This window comes from Topomyia yanbarensis, chromosome 2 (assembly GCF_030247195.1).
Source record: "Topomyia yanbarensis strain Yona2022 chromosome 2, ASM3024719v1, whole genome shotgun sequence".
NCBI classification, from domain to species: Eukaryota; Metazoa; Arthropoda; class Insecta; order Diptera; family Culicidae; genus Topomyia; species Topomyia yanbarensis.
In genome coordinates, this window is record NC_080671.1 from 323,992,160 (window position 1) to 324,018,522 (window position 26,363).

General features: G+C 40.8%; 2 protein-coding genes across 3 annotated transcripts in view; one reads left to right on the forward strand and one right to left on the reverse strand.

Annotated features, from left to right (window-relative positions):
• Positions 1–26,363, reverse strand: part of LOC131683780 (fibroblast growth factor receptor 2-like) — a 164,929-nt gene that overhangs the window by 122,828 nt on the left and 15,738 nt on the right. The window contains exon 2 of the mRNA XM_058966075.1: positions 24,293–25,859. Within this exon, the coding sequence (XP_058822058.1) occupies positions 24,293–24,573 (281 nt within the window). The 5' untranslated portion in view covers positions 24,574–25,859. The remainder of the gene's footprint in view (positions 1–24,292; positions 25,860–26,363) is intronic.
• LOC131683775 (acetylcholinesterase) overlaps positions 1–26,363 on the forward strand; it is a 403,722-nt gene that overhangs the window by 121,117 nt on the left and 256,242 nt on the right. The window lies entirely within an intron of this gene.

Below are 26,363 nucleotides of genomic sequence, written 5' to 3' on the forward strand. Positions count from 1 at the left end.
ACATTGTTACTTGTTTTTTACATTTCTTATAAAAGAAATGTATAGAATTCGCTCAAACTTTCAAGATTTTTTCCGAGGCCCGGAGGGCCGAGTCTTTTAATCCAATCGACTCAGCTCGACGATTTGGGACAATGTCTGTGTGTGTGTGTGTATGTAACGGACAAATTCTCATTCGAGTTTCTCAGCAATGGCTGAACCGATCTTATCCAAACCAATTTTAAATGAAAGAACTAAAAAACAGTATGAACGCTCTTAATTTGTTTTTGATTCTGATGTTTAGTTTCCAAGATATGAATGTTTGAATGCGTAAAAATGGCGTTTTTTGCAGTTTTTTTGAATTATCTGCCGAAATTGACAATATAGATTAACAATTTATATGTTTTTTGACAGCTTTAACGAATACCTTTCGAAAAAGCTATAGATTGTTGAAATCGAACTATTATCAAAAGAGATATTTAACATTAAATGCGGACGAAAGATTTTTATCATTTTCCATTGCCAGAAATATGACCAAAAACATGTAATCTACTATTAACGCCAAAACGGCTTATTTTAGGTCAATAGTATCTTCGGAGAATTTAATGAAGGCAATATGCCCTTTCTTTTGGTATTGTGCTTTTGCTGATTAATCCCCCTGTGAGTGAGATATTTTCACAAATTTTCTTGGAAGTGATTATATCGAAATGATGTCTTCAGCAAATTTGTAGCTCTTACTTTTGCGAATAACTTTACTAAAGATTTCAAATATCTATTTTGAATACTTTGAAAGTTATGGCTTGTTGTTTGTGGATTACTCTTTGTCGTCTATTTATTGTTCAATATAGTAATAATCCATTGAACTAAGCCAAACATTATTTCAATAAAACAAATTTTGTATTTCATTTTTCTATCTACAACCGCTAGAAATAATCACCGAACACTTCCAAGTTGTCTGGAAGGAACTTGATAACTTATCAGTGCAAAAATGTTCATTTGTGCGAACCTTCTGACTGCATTTTTTCTAACTTATAACCATCGGATCGATCTGAAAAATATCGGAAAATGAAAAGCGAAATAAATAGCTACAAGCAACGGCATAGCCAAGAGAAAGTTTTGGGGTTTACCACCATACAACACCACCCCCCCCCCCCCCCAACCCAACAAAAAAAATTTATGTATGTGAAACTTCTTGTACCATTACCACTACCATGTATCATTAATATAGCCATTGCTAATTACGGCTCCTATGGGACATAGATACATTAGCTCAACTATATATAACTTTCATACTCGGTCATACAAACAACGGGTTATTAAGAACCGGCCACCATACCAGAATCTGCTTTTTTCCATGTATATATTTTGACAACATACCATTCAAGCACCATTTTAATTCTTTCCCATTTTAATTCTGTCGATTGATGAATTTTTTTTTATACGATGGCTTCTGAAGAAAGCTTCGTTGACACTAAAGTAGCCTGACGCTTTATCCTATTGAGCTATCGCCAGGTTTTTGGAATCTTTGAAAATCCCTCGGAAATCCCCTGTTCGAAGATCGTGCAAGATGTTTTCATAAGGCGAATTTTTTGATATAAAAGTTCGCAAGCGATCTTTTCTTCTTCCGATATTTTCTTGAACCGAATAATGTTCCCAAACATCGGCACTCTTGAAGTTCACTGACGATTTTTTCCGTAGCGATATTTTATATCAGTGAACTTTTTATTAGAAAATCGGCGATGAAAAGATTCTGTTGTGAACATTGATATTTTGATATTTTCCCAACACTACCTTTTTGATAAAACACCTCATTCAAGAAAGTTATAATGAGGAATAATTTATCACACAAAAATCGCTTGTTTAAACTTGAGGAAACACCTTACTTGTTACTTGAAAATACGAAAATTTCATAGAGATTGACAGAGATTCCGACAGATACTACCAGACACCTAATATTTTGTTTTGCTGTTGATATTACGTGCAATGAATCCGTGCATTATAATTACGGTCTAAAATACTAACTGACGCAAAAATCTAGAATACGTATAATAAACATTGTTGCTGCTGACCCATTTATAACATCCTTTTATGGAACACAAGATTCATTGTTCATTTAAAATAAGCGTGAACACTAGTGGCCTTTTTTCTTGACCCCGAAACTGAGCCAATTTATTTCGCTCATTGACGCGCAGAATCCCGGTCCTAGCTCCCATGCTCTTGAAACATTCGCTTTCGCCTGCTGTTTAAACGATTTCCACGCAAAATAATAGACAAATAAACAAATGAATAACGGTGTAATTGTGATGTTGTATGTAAATTAATTATCGTATACCTAATTTTACTGAATATGTCAAGCCTGTCGACGAAATCTAAGATTTCTTTTAAACTTGTAGGATTAAGTTATAATAAAACTATTAATACTTATAACACGAGTTTGCATATCAGGTGCCTCTGGTCATTATAAAACTCTCTAAACGATGATACGTAAAAAGTTTTCCCAATTTGCTCCGAGGACCGAGTACTTTTAGTTTTGCAGGTAGTGTAACAATATTTTATAAACTCGTTCGATTTACCAAGCAACTTGTATGAAATCTTCAGTAGAAAATAATATAAGCTTGAAATAAACCACCACCATCCACACAATACAACGCAACAACCTGTGCAAATCAAATCAATCTCACTCGCAATGTCGCTTGTAAGACGAAAACAAACCAAAGATCACACGCCAGTGAATACACGCCAGTGAAACCACGCCAGTGAATACACCACAGCGACACTGTGGCGCGCGCGGTGGTGACTTTATCTGAGCGCGCCACAGAAAATTTAAAGAGCAAGAGAGCACGGTTATCTCGCACCCAACTACCTCAACACCAGCGCACACTTGAAATCGGTCTATACAGCTCCGAAAGAAAGAGCGTTCTGCTTTTTTCTGTGGTGTGTGATCATTGTATCCTCTGTGTAGGCATCACACTTACGCGCCAGTGCATCACTAGGGTGAAATGCCATCACTGGCCGTGAGCTACAGCATCTTATTGACACCTTTTATAGCTGGTGTGTAAGAAACATGATGGTCCTTAGCGTTGCAAAATGTTTTGTCATCAGCTATTATCGAACGAGAAATATGGTTACCTTCAACTATAACATCGCAGGAATTCTACTACAACGCGTTGACCACGTGAAGGATCTAGGAGTCATCCTTGATGATAAGCTAACGTATACTCATCACGTCTCAGTGACCATCGACAGAGCTAATCGTTTGCTGGGATTTATTTTCAAAATATCCAACGAATTTCCGGATCCTCTATGCTTCAAGGCTCTTTATTGCTCATTGGTGCGCCCGCAGTTGGAATTTGCAAACGTCGTTTGGTGCTCGTATCAAGCTACGTGGAGCCTTAGGATCGAAGCAGTCCAGCGTAAATGCATACGATATGCGTTACGTGAATTGCCGTGGAACGATCCATTAAACCTGCCACCGTACGAGGATTGTTGTCGTCTTTTAGGACTTAATACTTTAACACGCCGGAGACATGCAGCGTAAGCTACCTTCGTGTCAAAGATTCTGCTGGCTGAATATGATGATCCGGAGCTACTAGCGCAAATCAACCTCTATGCGCCTACCCGTTCTCTTCGCCCTCGAGCCCTGCTGCATTCTGAAATGCGCAGCACGAACTACGCTACCAATAGTCCAATTTTAGCAATGAGTCGTCACTTCAACGAGTTTGCTGAAATTTTTGACTTCGTCATGAACTCTTCGCAGTTTCGTCGTCGTGTATAGTCACTATTTTAATTATGTTTAGTTTACCTTAGTTTAGTATAGTTCATTAAGACAAAATGTCAGTTGGACTTTTTTTTATACAAATACAAATACAAATTTGACACGGTTTAATGTGTTAGCTGAACTGGGCCTCGATTTTCTCTTTCCATTTTGCTAACACTAGATTCAAAGCGGTTTCGCAAGAGTGTCCCTCTCGGTATCCAGATTGCTTCGGAATTAGCAAATTATTATTTTTTTTTTAGAGTTGTCCTACTGGAGCTGTAGAGCTAGGTTCTCGGAAGGGCTCCCCGTCAGAATCACATACTACAATTTGCAGACGAGACAGGCAATGTCGCCCAATAAAACACTGCATTAGGCCAATTGTAGCGGGTCGTGATTCTGAATGTGATATTCATTGTACGGTTCAGGTATGTGCGGACGTAGGGACTCGCGATCGCATTTATCATCGCGAAGGGTTCGAGCATTTGTACGTTAACGTGTTCGATCGCGTGTGCGTTTGTATGTCGCGTGTGCTAACGTGTATGTAACCTCGCGTATATAAAATCTATTTTATAACCGTGTGCATTTCGCATATTCGCGTGTGTTCTTTGGATAATCGTGCGCGGACCGTGAATCTAATACTTTATATTTGGTGTACGGCTCAGATGCTAAATGAAAGTGAGATCTTCCATATCACGAGTTCCCGGCGATGTCGCCGTAGAGCGTGTGGTCTAGTGGATGTGAGCTTTATTTTTTTGATTGGTCCAACTGAATGTATGGACCTAAATTACTAGAATGAAGGCTAAAGATTTCCGGACGTGACCGATTCATGATCGCGCGCGTTTGCGGATTCGCGTTCGTATAAATTCGATTTTGAAACCCTGCGGCCATTCATATATTCGCGGACCGTCATTCTGATATTTAGTTTGGTGTACGGATCACATTCTGACAGGGAGTGAGTTATCCCATATCACTAGAGTTCTCGGTCATGTCACCATGGAACGTTTTGTCTAGTGGATATGGGAGCATTTTTTTTTTAATTCTTCAATTTAATTTATATTTTTTTAAATTAACATGGACCTAGACTGTTGGTATCGAGGATAGAGACTTCCGGACGATTCCGATTCATGATGGCGCGAACGCGGGAGTTTGTAGATTAACGCTTGAGATCGCGTTGGTAAGTTTATGAGCGCTGAGACGTTAACCTTATCACCGGGGTATAATCATGCTTGCGAGTTGGTGGGCGTAGGTTGTTTAGAAAATCGCGAGGGGTTCTAACGTTTTTTTTTTATTTCAATTATAGAGGTTTTAACCTTAAGGTCATTCGCCTCTTCGGGTTAGAAAAATCTCTTAGGAAAAATTTCTAACCCTATGTGCGGGGTCGGGACTCGAACCCAGGTGCGCTGCGTACAAGGCAATCGATTTACCAATACGCTACGCCCACGCCCGTTCTAACGTTTGTACGCTAACGTGATTTTCTAACATATTTGCGTGGGTTGTGTGTTCTTGAATGGTCGCGCGAACCGTGAGTCTGATAATAAATTTTCGGAATGTGCAATTCTGGCAGAGAGTGGGATCCCTTATATCGATAAGCTTCCCGGTTATGTCGCCATGAGACGTGCCGCCGAATAGGTATGAGCGTATTTGCGCAATTGGTCCAGCTGAAGGCATGGACCCAGGCTTCTGGGATCAAGGGTAGACCTCCGGACGTGACCGATTCGTAATCGCGCGCGCGAGGGCATTTTTGTAGGTTCCCGCTTGAGACCGCGTTTGAGAATGTGTGAGTGTTAAGATGTTGGCTATCGCCATCTTTGCTGACCCAGCTGAAGGCGAGAGTAGAATAGCAGTATAGGATTCGAAAAGAAGAGATAAAAGACAATATATGAGAGACGCAATAGATAAAACAGGTACAAGATACAGCTAAAGTTATGATCATAACATGAAAGACATACATTAATACTTCAAACACTACTAATACTTGAATACCCAACCACCACACATAGCACATCCTTTCTAAATTATCTATTTGTTACTAGTTGATTGTTGTTTATGAGCGGGTGAATAGAAGAAAGATAAAGAACAGAAAAAAGGCTCCTATCAGCCCTCCCGGCCTCCTCGATACACCACTATCGAGGCGTATTGTAATCAACATCTTGAAGCGGGCTTCTTATATAAATAAAATCTTGCGTCATAATGATTGGTGGATTATTGACATAAGAACTAATTAACCTCTAGTAGTAGCACTTGGTGCAAATAGAAACCAAAAAGAGCGAAGGGTCCTTATATTTAGATAATTCTATTTAGTCTATTGTGGCCTGATGATGTTTACAATACCGTCAATCCTCCTGCGAGAGGGATAAAGAAATAGATATTAATAGACAATAGAATAGATAAGATAATAGATAACACAGAAATAGATATTACATGCATCTAAACTACTTTTAGATGTTTGGTGATGTGGTTCACGTGGATTGGATTTCTTCAAAAACTACGTCTTTCAGTTTATTAAGTTGATCTAGTTGAGCATTAACTAGTGGCTGAACAGTATGGTTAAGAGAAGGTTCCATCCATAAGAGATTGTCATCTCTGTTTCTGAAAACAGCGAATCCGATTCGTTTTAAACGAGTGTTACTCGCCATCTTCACGAGCCAGAGCGACAGAGCGATGTAAGAGATAAAAACACCCACCTTCAGTCTGATCATCTCTTATAGATGACAGTCCATCGATCCGAATCGAATGACTCGATCACTATGCTCAAGATCAAATGAGTTCCCGAACAACCGAACCAGCATGTTCCCCCATTTGAAAGTAGAAACATCCATATCAGCCGCCCGCCAAAACACTCGATCGAATGATTATTAGTCATGAGATTCAGAGGTCAATGAATCAGCACTCGCTCGGATCTCCCACTCTTATCGACCAAGCAAGAGTACGCGCCCATTAGGCTCATCACCCAAGCCCAGGGTATTAGCAAATTATTATTATTCAAATAACTCTTCAGCTGGCCCTTAACAACAAGTTCTAAAATTTTCGCTAATGTGTGCAACATGTTAAGGCTCAAGTTACCTATTTTGAGCATGTGAAGAATATCAGTCGATTTATTAAATCATCACGATTCAAATCATGCGAAACAGCTGGTAAAAAAACCATCGGCTTGGCTAAATGGTGCTTTTGAAAAAGTGGCTGTGGTTTTATCACTACGCAGTTGTGTTGCGTGCCCCAGGACAGTGTGGTGGTGTGACGAAAAATCACCGCCACTTTTTCAAAAGCACCATTCCGCCCAGTCAATCGTTTTTCCACCAACTATTTTGCTTGAGTTGAATCGTGATAATCTAATTAATCGACTGATTTTCTTCTTTTAAAGTTTGATAAATGCTTTATATGGATAAACCGGTGACAAAGTTGAACGCATTTTTTCTAACGCCTACTATCAAGCGTTCATTTCGTGTAGACGCTCACCGAAAGTTCTTTGAACCTTAATGGAGCGGTACTCTTCGGCTTTATCCGTCCCAGTAACTTTGGGAATAAGAATCACAAGAGAGATCGAAGTAGGCTTTGGCCAACAGTATTGTAATATTGTATCACTGGAGCCGGAATATGGATTAAAACCAACCAGAATTCCGGTTCATTTCCGATTGAACTTTACTGGGTGTACGCAAAGTCCGTATACCGATTACTGGAAGTCTGTTGGCCGATAGTAGCGCCTAGTTGTTGCTTGCTGATGTCATTTAAAAATGATTGTTATATTTTCTACTCATGCAATGGGTGACATTTTACTCATACAATGGATGTCATTTATCAATAGCAAAAGTACAATTACTTTTGGGATGGGTCAAAATCCACTTTGAGGGGAAATTCCGGAGAAACTATTGTTGGCTCAGCGCAGTTCACAGCAGTCACGAAAGAGATGACAATTAGGTTCTTTACTGACACAGTTAACCTCACTTTTCTTGAGAGTTTGCTTGTACTGTTTACATGGACTTAGAAAAATTTGAGGACGACTAGATTCGCTCGAAGCAAATCGTAAAGAATTTTTCTAAGCCCTTGTAAACAGTACAAGCGAACTGTCAAAAATGAACACTCAGTTTATTTGTGACGTCAGCGTAAAGTATTCAATACTCCTTTTGTTCACGAGCACTGGATGTGTTTGGTGAATATTGGTTTGGAGCTTCCCCTCAACGTGAATGTTGATAATTGTCTATTAAGCACAAAACTCCGATCTATGCGTGGAACGTGCCATTTCAGCCAACCACTGCTGATTCCTGATTCTAGTTCTAAGTTAGACGAGATGTGATGACTATATCAACGTACTCCGTGCATAGGGTAGCCACCTCTGGAGAGGCTTTGACCCGGAGATTTTCACAGACCGGCGAAGGGAAGGGGTGGATTTTGGGTGGAACTAGCATAAGCATAAGAGATCGCCCGTAGTTGCTACTCCGTTATTGACCAGAACCAAATTAGGTTGCAAAATGTTCATTGGAACAACATGCTTGGGCATAACATGATGAACCACATTGTACAATCTATGCTGATCCCTGCATGCTGATCAATACCGACGCCGGCTACGTCCGAATGCAGATCTTCTGGGAAAGGAAGGAATGTTAGTCCGATACATGTTGCTACTAGAGACCGAGGAATCCTCTGCATCTCCACATGTATCACGGGAAGGGGAGAGTTGTTAGTAAATGTGTCAATAGCGTTATCATGTAATAATTGCTCTGGGCAGCCGGATGCCGAGAATTAGGGAAATTTATCATTTGTTGTATTAATACGATTAGCAAAATGAGCACCTTGAACTCCGGATAGCCAGCTATAAGGAGCACTGCTTATATTTTTTAATAATATTCAATCACGCGACGAATTTGTTCGTGGTTTCTATCGTGTCGGTGCTTATTTTACCCGGCAATCGTTTGAATAAAATGCGGAATCTTATACAAAAGGTTCATCAGACTCTTCCATAGGTGTCGCGGAGTTAGTGGTTTGGAAGGGAATAGGGTCTAGGATTCGCTCCAAGCAAGCGATGCGACCTGCAAAGCACTAGGTAGTAGTTTAGTTAGTCTTCGAGAACACGATCGCTCGAAAAAGAAGATCTTGTTTAGTTTTTGGTTCGTTCCAAACTCTGGGCAGCCGATCACCGCGAGTATCCCACGTTTACCAAACAAAAGCAATTCCAACCCCACACAGCCGACCGTGGGAGTATTGCCTAAAAAAGCTAATCTTATCTGCGTAATGGGCCGGATCACTATTTATTGCGACATTATTTAGACTAATTTTGCTATTCCTTCTCTACGATATATTTTGGGTTGCAAACTACCGAGTGATAACACATTATACAGACAAAGTTTTATGATAGCTCGAGATGTTAACGAAAGTATTTCCTATTTTCCTTATCGGATTGTTTATAAAATACACGTATAGGAACGATTATATCGAACATTGAAGGGAAATACAGAGGATCGTTAACTCGATGCACGGGCCTGTTACCAATAACGGAGCGTGAAATTAGATTCACCAAAACAGATGCGGCGAACCTTCAGTACGCATCGACCCGCGATCATCGACACCAGTCAAATCAAAGTCCCATTGGAGCCAACCCCCGAACAACAATTCCTCTTTACGGTATTGTCTTCCCGATCAGATCCGCTCGCACCCCTCACTCTGCCACCACCGGCAGAAGGCCAACAGCATCCAATCGTCGCCTGTCCAAGGACCAAATATCATCAATAGACCCAGACTCGCGTGGGGGCATGAGATAGAATTGAATGCTAACCAATGAACATGACAGAAAAACACTTATTCTTCGTGCTGACATAACTGAAGGTAATTGCCAACCGGTCCCCGATCCTTCTCGCGAATTGTCAATTCTCAAACATTATACATGATTGAAGTTATTATTCCACTCAAATAAGACCATGTGTTTTCCCAAAGCACATTGAATGTTCTGTGGATCAGTTCCCCGTTGGTAAAACAAACTCCAAACAAACATAGAAATTAGTTTGCTCAGTCCAAAGAAAAGTTGGCCGACCGGCGGATGCGTGTTCCCTTACAGTGCCATCACATCAACGAACGCCCAAAATTTACATGCGACAAAATATCTGCAATCCCGAATATAAAAGAATCAAAACCTCTACTCATTTGCAATAAAATAAGAAAGCAAAATAAAAACAGTTGAATATCCAACACCCAATAAAAAAATAGGTGACAAGGAACGCGGACGAAATTAGCTGAGCACCGATCGGCTGGTTTGCCACCTATTTTTCAGGCGAAGAATTTTGGGGCGACACCTGGTAGTCGCTAGTCGCTGGTGAAACACCAATTATTTAAATATGTCAAATTTTCTTATCGCCGTATTTTTTCACTTTTCAGATCGAATTTTATTTTCTGAAAAACCATTTTTCATTATTTTCAGAATGTACGCTGTGTTTCTAGACGTTTTCTGTGCACTTTTATTGTCCTTGCATCGGGAAACGACGGCCCGTAATGCGAGGAAAGTTTTTTTTTCATTTGCCGGAATTAGATTTTCACAAACTGTCACCACTCGCGTCAGTTGAAAAATGCTTTTATAAGCCACTTCACTTTGTATTATCGTTAAATTGCACCGTTATTCACACTTTCGATAAACGGAAGGCAGTAAACTGTGCCGTAAATGATTAAAATTATCCGACGCGAAGGGAGCTCAACGAGAGTCAACCGCTCGCGATGAAGATACACGCTCGAATCCGAAGGGGTGGATTTTGGGTGGAACTAGACAGAAATTTGGATCAAAGCGATTGCTCGGCATTTTAGAGCAGTTTAATTGCTTTTTTATTAGTACGATAGAGTAAAGCTGTAAATTGTTCACGTTTGTATAGAATATAAAAGCACCAGCTACTCTCGCTGTGGAGGATAAGTGGAACGAGCATTGCTCTTCTCCACAACTAACAGGAAAAGGCGAGCAAAGGAGGCAGGCAGCGGTATCGCATGGGAAGCACTTTGGTTATTCATCACCACAGGTCGCAACAAAGGGGTAAAACTCACCTTTCAAGCCAACAGTTAAGGGTCGCTGCAGGAGTAGCAACAACACCGGAAGAACTCGATGTTGCTCTAGCCAGTTGGATTGGAACAAATCTGCCATACCTTGGTGCAGCACCACTAACGGTGAAATGATTTGGTAAAATTGCAGCAAAATAACTTTTTTACACCATTTTGAGCGACTTAGTGGGATGCAACAGTTCAATTGTAGCATATAGCGAAATATTACTTTCTTTAATTTGGAGTAAATTTGATTTATTTTTCATTCATTGCTTTGTGAAAGAAATCAGCAATATTTGGTGAACTCATCCTCGCCACCTTGAAACGAAGAGTTAGTCGGACAAAATAAATCTGAACCAGAGTAATAGTTAACTTAGGCTTTTAAAATATTTTGTAAAGAATAAAATAATTCCACAAAAATTTAAATTGCGCTTCCTCCCACCAAACCCGGAGAATTTGATGTAAAACCCGGAGGCCCGGAGATCGCTTCCGAAAACCAGAGTCTCCGGGTCAAACCCGGAGGGGTGGCAACCCTATCCGTGTATCAACCTCGGAAAACAACGCAGTTTACTTCTGCAAATTAACATCATTATTGAAGCCACGCATAAAATGCTGCCACTTCATTATTTTTGTTTTATTGTATACTGTTCTGCCCAAGTTGTACAGTAATGTTTCCATTTCGAGTGGGTACAGTCCAGCGTACCAAGTTCCTGAATAAGCCCACTATTCTGCGATTCAAAATTGCCTTTGAACATTCTTAAAACGCAGATATATCTACCCAACTATACTATTTGCAATATTACCACAGATGACGGACATTTGGCCGGTGTTATATCAGACCGGACTAAGTCACAAAACATCAAAAAAATGAGATAATGATGGCACTGGATAAAGAATTTCTTCAGCTACATTCGACTTTTGCTAGATTTGAAATATGTAACAATAAAAAATAATTGTGGCAAAAATTATTTTTCATTTATAATGTAAACGATACTGCGATTCAAACTTTAAACTCGTTTTTCTCTAAATAAATATATTGTCACTTAGTCCGGTCTGACTTAACATCGACCATTTGGGCTACAAGATTTATGTAAAAATCTGTCTAAACATTAATTATCGAATATATTTGACTGTAACGTCCGAAGGACGTATGTCAGATGGCTTCCGCATAATTTAGTAAAACCCAGCTTTCTCTGGCTTTTCAATATAGTATTATCTCCTCTTCAAAGGCTTCGTAATACATAAAAAACGAAAGTGTCTTCGAAACCGATCATTCGTATAAACTGGTTCCGCAAAACAATTGATGAATGGCCGAAAAACCTCTTTCACCGCAAGTCTGTTTGTAATATCTAGGATGAGATCCTCTTCATTGCACTCCTGAGTCGGAGCCGTCGTAGTATGTGCTTCAGACAATAACTGCCGGGCAAACATTAGTTCATAGAAATCGTCGTCCGTCCCGAACCCATCAAATTTCTTAAAATTGTTATTACAAATAAAATTTTAGCATATTTGAACAAAAAAATGTCTTATTGAATTCAATTATGCAATGTTTATTACTTCAAATGGCAATTAATGGTACGAACATTTTTTGCATAGAAACAATAATTAACTTTTAATCTCAATAAACATTTCCAGTTTGAAAATCATTTCAAAAAAATAATTTTTGGAAAAGAGAACGATATTTGTTACTGAAACGATTTTATTGAATTCAATAAATAAATGTATTTTCTCTCTAGCAATATTTGTTTCACTGAATTAAATCTACACAATTAAAAAAAAACGATTTTTTATTGCAAGATTGCAAAAAAATGTAACGTAACTATAATAACAACTACTGGTGTGAAAACAGATTATTATTTTGGCAACCTTTTTACCAACGACCGGGGCGAAAACGGGTGTCTAAATATAATATTATCGTTTAGTGTAATCAAAATACACACGCATCTGCTTACACACCGGTGCTGATAGTCTTAGTCAAGCCACTCCCAACGATTTATCAAATCCCCATCAAATTGAAACGTTCGGTACGGTTGTCCACGTTTCCTCCTTTGAAATAGTTCGTTGATTAAATTCTTCATTAAATGAACATTTTAATGGCCGTATAATTTTGAATCATCTTCACTTTGTACGCTGCACAGTTGGCCTGGCCGCTTTAATATTTGTGTCACATATCATATGCACCACTAACATTAATATTGATACGAAAAGATGTAGGCGAACGTTTGCAATTTTCCAGGATCCCTACATGTATTGGCTGTGTATTACAGTGGGACATGGTTATATGAAAAAAATAAAATTTGGCTCCGAGTAACTTTGTGGATCCCATTTAGCTCCCAGAACAACTCTGCAAATTTTTAACTCGATCGGTGAAACTATATTTTTGCGCCCACGGTTTAAAGTTTACATGGGATTTCGCATGGGAAAATTGCCTTTTGCAAATTAATTCTTCCAAGAGTCGCCAGTTATCTCTTAAAAATAAACAGACGTCTGATTTTTATAGGAAATTTGTCAAGGAAACAAAGTCTAGAAGACTACAAAACGATCTGATGTTTGTGGAAAAAGTTATTAAGCAAAAACCGATTGATGCCCTGAAAATTGTTGAAAATTTCACTTTTCATAGCATCACTGCTTCTGACGGTTTTATTATATACAAAATTTTTAACTTTCTCTTATTATGTACAAAATAAGCCTCAATTTATCCCTCAAAACCTTGCGAAGTGATCAAATAGTATAGAGATAAACGATTTAGATACGTTAAGAGAGGATTAAAACAAAATTGCGTATAATTGGACAACCAACAGCAGTGGTGCTAGAAAAAATGAATATTTTATCAATCGTCAGAGCATCAATCGGTTTCTGCTTAATAACTTTTTTCTCAGGCATCAGATTGTTTCGTGGTTTTCAAGACTTTTTTTCTTTGTTAAATTTCCTATACAAGCCACATAACGATTTATTTTTAGGAAGTAATGGGCGACTCCTGGAGGAATTATTTTGTAAAAGTTAACTTTTCCATACAAAATCCCATGTAAACAGTGGGCGCAAAAATATAGTTTCACCAATCGAGCTAAGAATTTGCACAGTTGTTCTAAGACCCAAATGGTACCTAAAAAGTTGCTCGGAGCTGGAATCTATTTTTTGTCCCACCCTACTGTGTATGTGTAGACTAGACTAGACGAAATTCATCGTAGAAAATGAAATACGTTTTCGTGATCGTGATTTTTAAATATTTTCGTCCATCAAGTCGCCATGTTTTTAGATCGTGAAATGAACGCACCAGCTATTTAAAATACCTCGTTCCAGAAAACGACGCTTGTATTCTTGTGATTTTCGTTCTATTTACGAATTTATTTTATCAGTGTAATACCCGTACATTGACATACCATTCCCACTGACTGCTATTGAAATTCATTTAGATTGAATTTGGTTCCGAAGTTACAGGATTATAGATTATGGTTCCATTCCTTTTTACATCAGGGGCCACATTATGCAACAAATTCGAATCGACTTTTTCATACAAGCTCGTATACAATAAACTTTTCGTTTAGAGATGCGTATTGTCACTCCAGATTTTCGTATTACATGTCGAAAAGAGCATCAAATTAACCAGATTGCTGGCGAATGGAATACTGATACCATCAGTAGTTAACTTTGTTCACACCATTGTTAGTGGGCCAGAACTAATCAAAACAGTAGGAAAAGAAGCCACAATTGGGTTGATTGCATTGTTTATGTCTTGGGTTAATTATTAAATAAATTTAAAAGAGTCAAGATTATCGGAATCGGTCGGCTAATTCAAAAATTCAAAAATTTAAAAAAATATTCTAGGTCTGAACGACAGCCTCTGATACGAACCACGTGAATCATAACAAATCTTCTCTACGATGAACACATTTCTAGTCATATCCTAAATAGAATTAGCCCCACAATTATTAACTCTGATAGAGCTCACACCGCCGGAATATGAACTGAACCTATGCGCCACACTGCCGCAATCCTCCCGACTAAACACTCTCACATCGAGTGTCCTTTGTTTCGGTTTCTGCAAACCAGGGCCATCGCCATCTTTGTAGTGTTCCGGGAAGAGTCTCGATTCGACGTAAATCGCTCGATACAAAGCGGTCCTGCTACCCGGGAGTTCCGAGAAGGAAACGGGAAAAAATATTGGGTGGACCAGTTTCGATGAAACTGGTCGCAATATTGTTGAATGCCGTCGTAACGGGGACCTACCAGCATACCAACCCCCGCCAGTGGAAATCGTTTACAACATTTATATCTCAAAACGCGTCGCTACCGATGAGAACAGTTGCGAAATCGATTGAAAAGACACAACCCACCAAACAAACTAGACTCTAGCAACCAACCCAGACGAGTGACGCTGTTCGGAAAATCATCACTATGCAAGCTTCGAACACGCTTTTTTCCTTCGTAGAAATTCATTTCCAACTTTTCTCCTAGTTGATTCTACGAAGGCTAAGAAAATATCGCTGGTAAGCCGAGCGGAAAAGTTAAGGGGTCTGTCTCACAATAGAGTTGGTTACCCTGGTTCGGATATGGAATTCTGAAAGTTGCAATTGCATAGTTCTTCCTAGCTTCTGTGGTAGGTCAATTCCAAGCATTTTATCATTCACCTACCCTAAAGCAACATTCAGGGCAACCACAAGCTCGCCCAGTTGATGAGTGCTCCGATTTCGAAGAACTTATCGATCCAATTCCTGCGAAAGATCGATAAACCAGCAGCACTCGACGGTGGGAGGTAAAATTTTTGCGTGCGTTCGGTTCAGAGACGAGCCAACCAACGGTTTCATCGCACGGCGGTTGCTTAAAGTATATTATTTCCGCGTGGAACGAGCAGATGGCACATGGATTTACAAAGGGGTGCTCTGATTATCGGGATCGGTTGAAAAGCGAGTTATATTGAATTTTGCAGCCGAAACTAACTTACACATTCCGAACAAGTTTGGTTCGAAGTTTTAGTAACTACCAATCCGCCGGTTCGTTGCAGGTAAAATATGGAAAATAAAACGATTTCCTCGAAGAACTATATTGAATCTAAACTTTAAGGAATACATAAAATACATTTCTTTCAAAGACTGGGGAGTAGAAACTATACGCGTCTTGGTTTCTAAAGCAAATGCTTATAATCTAATATATTTCTAATGAATAAGGTATAATTTACATACTGTACAAAACATATTGAAAATCAGAGCTGGGCTCCAAAGTTGTAGTAAAAAGTACATTTTTAATGAAAAACTACAGGGACTGCCTTATGAGGTTGAACGAACAGTTGACGTAGGGCTACGCTACTAATTATAGAATATTTCGATAATTCTTTTTTTATTTTGACTATGTTAGTCACATTTTTTTTATATTTTAACAACATGCAATTAGCTAGAGATTACTGGGTAGGGAAAGTTATGAAAATTAGAGCCATAGTACTCAGGTGAGAGCAAGGATGTGAAGTATACAGATCGGAAAATTAGAAGTGGCAGGGTCATTAGAACAGGCTTAATATCTTACGGGCTTAACTTTTGTCTTCTGCTGATGAGGATCGAGCTTAGGCAGCATAACTACGAATCACTCGAGTTCACCAGCATGTCTCTTGGTAAAGACAGACTTTTCTCTCTTTACCGGTTCTCACGATGTAATTTATATACAACTTTAAATTAAACATAATCGGGTGTTTCGTGCATCACGCTGTGCGTTTCTCAACAGGTATGTCTCGATATTAGTTGCTATGTTCAAGTTAATGAAAATATTGATGAAAACAAGATATGCACAATCAAATTAGCCCTTCCCAGTGTTCAAAAGTTCGTATCTCATGCTTTCCCACCGTCTTTTGGTGCCATTTGGCCGGAAACTTGAAATATTGAACTGCAAGTCGCTTGGCTTTCCTGGATTCGATCGAATCTTGCACGACGAGTTGCAAACTCGAAACTTCGAAGTGATGATAGTGCAGGAATTTGACTTGGTGGGAAAGAAGCTGTGGAAAAGTGGGCATCGAGCGGTCACTTTCCATCAGAGAAACAGCACAACAAGCGAGCTCGGAACCAACTTTATAGTACTAGGCACCAAGACGTGATCAAGTGGCAGAATTTGTTTAGGAAGGTTCAAAAGTCGTTTGTTCAGCATAATCAACGTGACTAGACAACCTGGAGGCTGTATGGAGCGACAACTTGAATAATACGTTGTTTATCATACTGACGGTTCTTTGTTGGAGGATCGAGCCGGTGCTGGTGTCTATTGTCGTTAAATACTATCTACTTTCTAGGGGTACCCGATCATTCCAGATTGGAAATGAATGGGCGGACGAATTGGTTAGAGCTGGCGCTGCGACTGAACTCGTTGATTCAGAACAAGTTCTACCACTGTTGATAAGTTGGATAAAGCGCAAGATTCGCTCTTGGGCTGCATACGAATATTCCAACCATTGACGTACCTTGCAAACTGATCGCAAAAAAAACTTTTCTGTCGGATGTGAGTCCGAAAGTGTCACAGAATTTGCTGCATTTTTCCAACAAAATTGCAGTATTCTAGTCAGCGCATAGACCAGAAATTGCCAACTCAATTATCACACGGCTACTATTCAGCATGCAGAGTAGTATTCGTGTAATCTTTGTGAATCCAATTATGGAACTACATATTATTAGATATGTAACTGCTCTGTAATAATACAATTGCGTATTCGGATTTTTGGTTCACCATTGATAAATAAACCTATGTGAAGAGAGCTGAAACTCAAGGATATTCTATTGTCCCTATCCCAGTGTGGTAAAGAGCTATAGTTTAAGCCGTATTTGACAATATTTCTTCGAGCGTGTAGTCATCATGTTATCTCAATATCCCCTCAGCGGTGTTGATATATCCGCTCATCGAGAAGTGTCTTTTATTTCCATGGGAGTGACGAATACTTCCGTGATGTTTTTTCTCTGTATCGTTATTTTCCTTATCCCTAAGCTAATCTAAGGCAAATCTCGGCAAGGCACAAATCTCCGATCAACATGGGGATCGTGCCATTTGAGCCAGTCGTTACTGATTCTTGATTCCAGCAGCAGTTATAGCAGCCCAGGGAGGCCATACCGAGCACGAGTGGCGACAAACCAAGGAAGACTAGGCTTTCTGGTGCGTACGCCGAAATCAGGCATACCACAAGAAGACCAGTAATCTGGATTGCCTAAAGTGATGAAGCTGAGGCAAAAAATCGAAGAGCTTCACGAAAAGCAAAGGGTAACGTGCACGGACTGATCAGGGATTTAATGATTAGCATCAAATCCGCCGAGTGCGAACAGATGGCGCTATTGAGGAGAGCTGAAAACCCTGAAAAGACGCTGAAGACTATTGAGATAGCGAAAACTGAACCCTATGAGACGTCAAAAGGTGACCGGTATTCCCGTTCCGTGAAAATAGTAAAAGAAATACCAGGAGAGGAGGAGAGAAACCGAAGAAACCCAAGAAGATCAGTAAAGGACAACGAAACAACCGACAAATAAATAGTAGATGGCGAACCGTAGAAACCGTAGAAGAGGGGAGGAAAAGCTGAAAGAAAAGGATGAACAGAAGAAAAAGAAGAAAAGGGACTTTCAACCGCGCCAGGAGGGGAATAAGGCAGCCATTCCAGTCGCCGAAGCAAACGACGGCGTGACGTACGCTGCGATACTCAAAACGGTGAGAGAGGATCCTAAGCTAAAGGAGCTGGGAGAGAACGTAGTCAGAACCAGGCGCACTCAGAAAGGTGAGATGTTGTTCGAGCTGAAGAAGGATCCATTGATCAAGAGCTCGGCCTATCGGGTACTCGTCGCAGAAGCGGTGGTTGGAAAAGCGAATGTGAAAGCTTTAGTTCAGGAAGCTGCGGTCGAGTGCAGGAATCTGGAAGAGATCACAACGAAAAACGAAGTGAGAAGCACGCTAGTTGAGCAATGTAACTTGGAGAAAGAGCACATGTGAATCAAGTTGAAGAAGGTGTATAGTGGCACACAAACAGTGATACGCTTATCGTCAGCCGTAGCTAACCAGCTTATGTCGACCGCTAACATCAAAGTCGGATAATCGGTGTGCTCGTCAGGATTGATCCCTAGAGCTACTAAACAAACGGAGACGTGTTTCAGGTGCCTAGGTTTCGGCCATCAGACAAGAAACTATGAAAGCATATGTGCAGAAAATGTGGGGAGAAGGGACACATTGTTAAAGACTGCACAAGCCAATCGAAGTGCATGCTCTGCATAAAGGAGGGACGAAAGGGTCACTTCACGGGACACTTCTTATGTCCAGAGTACAAAAAGGCAACGGTAAGTCAAGGATGATCGAGATAATTCAGCTTAATCTCAATCATTACGGCATTGCCCAGCAACTGCTGTGGCAGTCATCAATAGAAACTTTGGCCGTGGAGTGGGGTAGCAGGCTGATCAACACAAGAGGTTACTGCTTGTTACTGGAAGCCCTGGCGAAGCTGAATGTAAGGCTGTACAACAAAGGTTCCGCTGGCACATTCCTTAAACCCGACCGAGAATCTATCATCGACTTAACATTTTGCAGCTCCTTGCTGAGATAGATAACATGAATTGGCGAGTTAGTGAATAGTACACACATAGCGAGCTCAAGGCGATCCACTACACCATTGGTCGTTGCAATTGCATTGTAACGCGGAGGATGAGGATTGGCGAGCGGAAGTGCAAAATAAAGAACTTCGACAAAAACTTTTTCGTAGAAGCACTTCCTGCTGACAGTCTCGCTCCAATTCCGAATGCCGATGAGCTGTCAGAAACACTATCGAGGGCGCGTCACGTAACTATGCTGAGGAAAATAGACCCGAAGAACTGCCGGCGTCCGACGTATTGGTGGAACGAAAGGCTCAGTATCATCCATGCTGCCTGTTCAAAATCCAGAATACATGCTCAGAGAGCAAGATCTGGAGCAATCAGAGTAGCGTGTAAGGCGACATTCTGTGCGGTTAGGGCCGCTTTCGAACGCGAGATAGTGCTTAGTAAGCCCACCTGCTATAAGGAGCTGAGCAGAGCAGGAGACGCCAACTCTTAGGGAATCGCTTACAGTGTCGTGATGGTCAAAATCAAGGGTCCAACAACGCCAGCTGAACTGTTCGCTTACAAATTGAAAATTAACGGGGAGGGCCTTTTCCCGAAGCACGACCCCACCGCCGCCTACATCGGACGTTGATGCCGACGGTGGAAATGCTTGTGACTCTCCAACAACGAGCTTCTTATAATGGCAAAAGGGCTGAAAGCGAAGAAAACTCCCGGTCCGGACGATATCCCCAACGTATTATTGAAGACAACGATCCTGGGGTTTCCGGACATGTTCTACAGAAATAACTGGACGATGGCTACTTCCCGGATAGATGGAGGATCCAGAAGCTGATGTTGCTACCAAAACCAGGGAAGCTACCAAGAGATCTAGCATCGTATTGGCCAATATGTCTGCTGGACACTCTTGGTAAACTTTTGGAAAGGTCATACTCAACAGGCTGGCGAACTACACTGATAGTGATAAAGGACTATCGCACAGGCAGTTCGGATTCTGGAAAGGAATCTTGACGGTGGACGCCATCCGCACAGGTATCACGTGCTTGGAGAAAGCATTGCAGCAAAAGACTGTACCGCGGTTACGATCGGCGTGAAGAACGCGTTCAGCAGCGCCAGCTGGGTGGTTATCGCCGTAGCGCTGCAAAAAATGCGGGTCCCGGGCTATTTGAGCAAGGTTCTGAGAAGTTACGTTCAGAACCGAGTAGTGGTGTACGAAATAAACTGGGGGCATTGCAACTGCCGAGATCGTTGGCTTTGCAGATGACCTTATCCTGACGATAACTGGCGAGACTCTTGGGGAAGTGACCCAGCAAACCACCAATCGTATATAAAAGTTTACAATAAATTACAAATAATGACAGACTAAATCAAAATTACAAATAGTGCAAGCAAAAATTATGTTTTGTTGTAAAAAGTTCACATAAAATGCAAATTTGTGATCAAAATACAATTTTTACTTGAAGTTATTTATTAGTCTACTACAACTTAGAACAAAATTGTACAGGCGGAAATTTTGAAACATTGTATAGAAATTAATTTGCAATTGGATTAAACTGCAAAATCGTTAAATAAATAGTCACCTCCTTATAGCACTTCGCAAATTCTCTGCCAGACTAGTTCAATATTTGAGCAATAAAAAATGGCTTGAGTAAAGAATGTAGGTTTTGATTTGACAGGTATAGAAGGTATCATTGGAGGGCCATATTTAGGTTGGATTTTGGTATTTTTAGATCGTAATCACAAAGCGATAAAAATGATCAAATATAACCGTTGCTTGACAGTGTATAAATACGAAGATCTCAGGTTCGAAACTGTGGAAGTAAACCGTAGCAGGTAACTTAATAATTGATGTTCCAGTAACTCGAAACTCACCCATGAAAAACATATCTACCAGTGTGGGCGAAACTATGTCTTATAACAGAATTATAAAAATTTCATCCTGATTTTTTATTTTCATTTTATTTTTAAAAAAATACTCCTTGTTACCACATTGAGGACCTTAAGCTGCATAAACCTTCATGTGTGATTGTAAAGTTGATCACATATAAACAGATAAGCTAGATGATTGTATAATGCTTCTGATGAGATCAAAATTCGTCGTAAATCACATAGTTCTACTATACCGATTTGTTGTACGTATATGGCCTCCACTTTTAATCACATAGAAGGGATCTGTGTATTTTATACAATCAATTTATATCGTTTAAGAGTACAGTTAATCAAATTGCAACTTATTAAAGTGAATCAAAATGTTGGTTGGGGAGGAAGTAGACGACAGAGACAATAGGCATTGTGGAAACCTGGATTGTTTACGTTAAGTTGCAGATGGCTCACCACAAGACGGAGGCAGCATTGGTCGGCAACCGTCGGTGGACCCTCAATTCCATCGACGCGTGCCCTGGAGCACCTGGGTGTGATAGTCAACGATCGTTTAAATTAAAACAGCCATGTCGACTATGTATGCGAGAAAGCTACGAGGGCCACTAACGTATTGGCAAGGATCATGTCGAACATCAGAGAAGCCAGATGCAGCACGAGACGTTCCCTGGCGGGTGTCTCATCCTCAACACTGAGGTATGGCGTACCGGCCTGTGTTGCTACACTGAACTCAACGCGGAATCAGTTGAAGTCGACAAGCACGTTTCGCCTAATAGCAGTTCGTGTCGTGAGCGCGAACAGAACGATATCTTCGGAGACGGTATGCGTCAATACTGGGATGATTCCCATCTGCATCACTCTAGCTGAGAACGTGGAATGCTACCAACGGAGAAATACACGAAATGCAAAAAGACTGCTCAGAGCGGACTCGTTGGCTAAGTGGCAGGAAGAGTGGGACTACGCGGAGAAAGGAAGGTAGACCAACCGACTCATCCCAAATGTGGCGATGTTGGAGCGTAGGAAGCATAGCGAGGTGAGCTTCCATTTGTACCTGCATCGGTTTGGGCATGCTTCGTCACCCCTTTGCCCGGAGTGCGTGAACGTGCAAGAGACACTGGAACATGTGGCCTTCGAATACTCTAGGGTCGAAGAAGTTAGAAGGGTATGCCTGGTGTGACGGTTGACAATATCGAGCACCGGGTAGCTCGTTAGCAGGCTACCGAAAGCTACGCTCCACCCGGAATCCCTGGGCAGACCTCAGCACCTACTGGCTAGCCCGTTGAGTAGACTAGGTCTACCATCGGGAACTAGCTCGAGTAGATCGGGACGAAGCGGGGAGCTGAATGGCTCACGGAAACGAACATCGGTATCGGGAGAAATCTACCGCCGGAGAATTCACAGTATGGTAGATTTTTACACTGTGGACTATCCGACAATATCGTGACAAAAATTAGAGCTAATTGGCTCATGAAACAGACATCGGTAGTGAGAGAAATTCTGCTGCCGGGGAACTCTCAGGGTAGTTCACCGCCGGATAATATCCAAAGTGGCTCAAGAAAGCGTGTACCGGTGTCAGTAGAAATTCTTGCGTCGGGGAACTATCGGTCGGAGCAGGGTGAGTTCACCGTCGGGAACTATCTGAGTAGATTGTGATAAAACTGGGAGCTGAATGACTCACGGAGACAAAAGCTGAATGGCTCATGGAATCAGTATCTAAACGGCTCACAAGGATGAGAGCTGAATGGAGTCGTAATAGATGGAGACAATAAGTAAGAGAGGAGTCAAGAGTTAATTCAAAGCTCAAGGGTCGAGCCATTTTATAAATCAAGTGAGGCTCCGTGACAGAGCAGAAGAAAGAGGTGGAACGAAAGCACAACGAGCCCCCCACAAGGTAATACCTTGATGTAGTTTCGTGGGGAAGAAGGGCGAAAAAATAATAAGGAATGTTTTAGTGCCTAGGCATGAAAGCGAGTCGTGAATCCCATGCAGTGCCAATACACTACAGACCAGGCTTTTGAATCTTTTTAAACTTAATTACAAAAGAGTGGCAGTTGATCAGCAAAAGGATGTGTGTAGGAAGGTCGTTCACAGCATAATCCATGTGCAAGTGAGACCCAAGTACAAGAAAGATGTATTTTGTTCGTCATCGGCAACCTGAGCGCCTCGACAGGTTGGAGGGCAATCTATAGCCCCTAGATTCAGATCGTTACCTGGTAGCGGTATACATGCATTCAAAACTATAGGCCTACAGAGGCATTCGATGCGATTAGGCAGACGATTTCTTCAAATTAAAGTAAAAAATTTGTGCTTCCCGCATATGCTCTTTTTGTGACACAAACTTAGACCAAACTTACGCAAGGGAAATGTAAGTTGTCATATGAAATCACTTATGATAAGCAATGATTAATGTAAACAGGCGTCGAACTCAGTAACGCCATCTATGAGCAAACATCTAGTATGAATATCCATAGGTACCAATGCTGAGGCTTTTCTAGGTTTGAGAGATGCAATTCAAGGAAATAACTAGTTTGACGGCGAGTGCCAGCGGTTAATTGAAGAGAAGATGCAGTATCGGATGGGAGCGAACGAGGAATGACAAAGTGCGGAATAGATAAGGTGTTTCAGTAATGATATTTTACTCTAATAAGGTTTCGTAATTTATTGGTTAGTAAGTTAACGTTTTAGAAGGTAACTGAAGTTTTCTTCGCGCTGAAATACACTCAATCAGAGAATACCAGGTTTAGTATTTGTGATGAAGTTAAGTTTGTGATGTCACGCCCCCTCTTCACCAGCGTATTGAATGGGCATGGTGTTCACTTTTGAATAATTTCTTTCTACTAATTCGAACTAAACCCTAAGATACATCATTAAACCAAATAATTTCCTATGGAAGTTGATGTATATAATCAAATCGAATGTTGCGGTAAAATCATTACTGAAATTATTACTCAATTAGTTCCCATATGTAGCAATTTTTATCTATTGATAAACGTGAATGATTGACTATTGATGACGTTATACGATGATCGTGAATCAGACGTAAATTGAAAATTGCTTACTAAAGCTTGATCTTGACTGAATATCACAAGATTACTTTTAAACCCAATTATAAACAAACACACAAAGATAGTCAACTTACCATTCAATACTGCGGTATCCTTTCGCACAGCAGTGCAAGCTTTTAAACTGTCCCAAAATGCCGTATTCCTGATCTGGAACTTCCTTGGTAAACTGCATGTGATCAGTATCAATCGAATTGTTGTACCGATGCTCACTGCAGTGGTCCTCGCCATTCACTTGACCAGCCAGCGATAATGAGATCGCTAACCAGGTGGCTACAAGCGTCGTCAGCAATCTAATATCTCCACCATCGAGCGATCTTCTTCCGCTTGCGCTTGATAAGCTCTTTTCCGACACCATCGTGTTGATTGATTTATGATTTTTTCGTCTACGTCAGTGTACTAAAACTTGTCGAAGTGCAAACACACCGCGAGGGAGACGTTTGTGCGGGGAATCGTTTTGTGATGGGGTTCAAACAAAAACTGTGTCGGCAATAGCTATGCTAATGACACACATATAAAGCAGTGCAACACGGCGAACGACTGTGTCAACACACTGTACAACGACACTAATATGCTTATTAATTAATCAAACAAACAATTTCACCGGAACTATATATCTTCACAGGTTTTCATCGGAACGCTTTTTGTCAGTTGGTCGGTAAAAACTTACAAAGCCGTTCAATGGAGCGGCTTCGCTGTTACTGTTTATGTGTTTGCCGTAGTCTTCTCTGCTGGCCACGAATATTTATGAGCACCTCCTATGGTTGGTTCACTTCCGCTGACTGGTGTCACAAATTGGACGCTTTGGGAGCCGAACCGAGCGGACCAAAATTCCAGGTACCACTTAGCCAACGAATCGTCACGGTCCTCGGAAATGGCGCGCCAATTCAACAACTCGGTTGGGTTGGACAATTTTCCCCACATGAAACTAGAATTGCTAGTGAGCAAGCATTTTTCAATTTTTCTCGGAAATCTTACCACCACAGATACTGCTCCGAGACGTTTTAATTACAAGAAAGAAAAAAAAACTAGTTCGATGTAGACTTCGAACCGGACGAGCAAGCTGCACTCTACACTGTTGTTTCGTTTTTTATTCTGTTTTAACAACTAGCAATTAAAAAATAATATCATTTATTCACATACACCCCTAGCGGCCTCATAAACATTCCTTTTTGACCTTCTGGTGGGCTCAGTTCCAGAAGAATGAACATCTATGACAATTTCGGTGCCTTTCTTCCGCTTGCTGCAATTCCCTTAACTGATCAACCTGGTAGCGGATATTTACCGCCACGAATGAGCGACGGTTTATTTTCATGCGACACTGTCCGAGCGCAGCAGCTAATGAATCACGTTTGGCACCTTGCGCTGCTGCTGCTGCTGCTGCTGCTGCAGTTCGTTTTACCGGGAAGCAGTTAGTCTTCTCACGTACCACCCAGCTGTGATGGCCTTCTCACCGAATGCTGCACAATGTCTCCGACACTCGAAGATACGGTACGACTTCGGTCAGACTGTGGAAGTTTGCGCCACTTCCAGAGCACTTCCCAACTGCTACGACGTCAAGGCTTTTGATTGACGAAGAAGGTGCCCACGTTATGACAATATTTTCCTGGAACGTACGGCAAGGTTTGCCGGTTTAATTAGTGCCTGCAAAGAGAGGAGAAGAAAATGACAGTGTGTTATAAAAGCTGCTTGGAAGCGTTGTTCCCGATAGCGAATGGGAGGGAAGAAAAACATTTCTTAGGAATGATTTCTCGCTCTTTTATTGCTGGATTTTGTGACGATAATGCGACATTTCATAGTTACTCGCAATTGAAACAAACAAAGGCGATCATAATCCACCCACAAGTTAGACGAGAGCTTTTATTGCTTTTCTTGTAAAAAACGCATCGGATAGGACTATATTTTTAAGCTTTTGAAGGTTACAACGAATTGACCTGGTTATTTTAAATGGTACTCTCTAGAATTTATTATAATTAAACATTTGTCCCATTTTCTTTGGGATTTCCAATCTTTTTGGGACTGATTTGCGGTCATGGATAGTTTAGTGATAATATTTGGTATGCTTTGACAGCAATTGTTGAGAAACTACTCTTATTTCAATGATGAAAGTTTCGTTTCGATACATGCAGTACTAAAAAACTCTGCAAG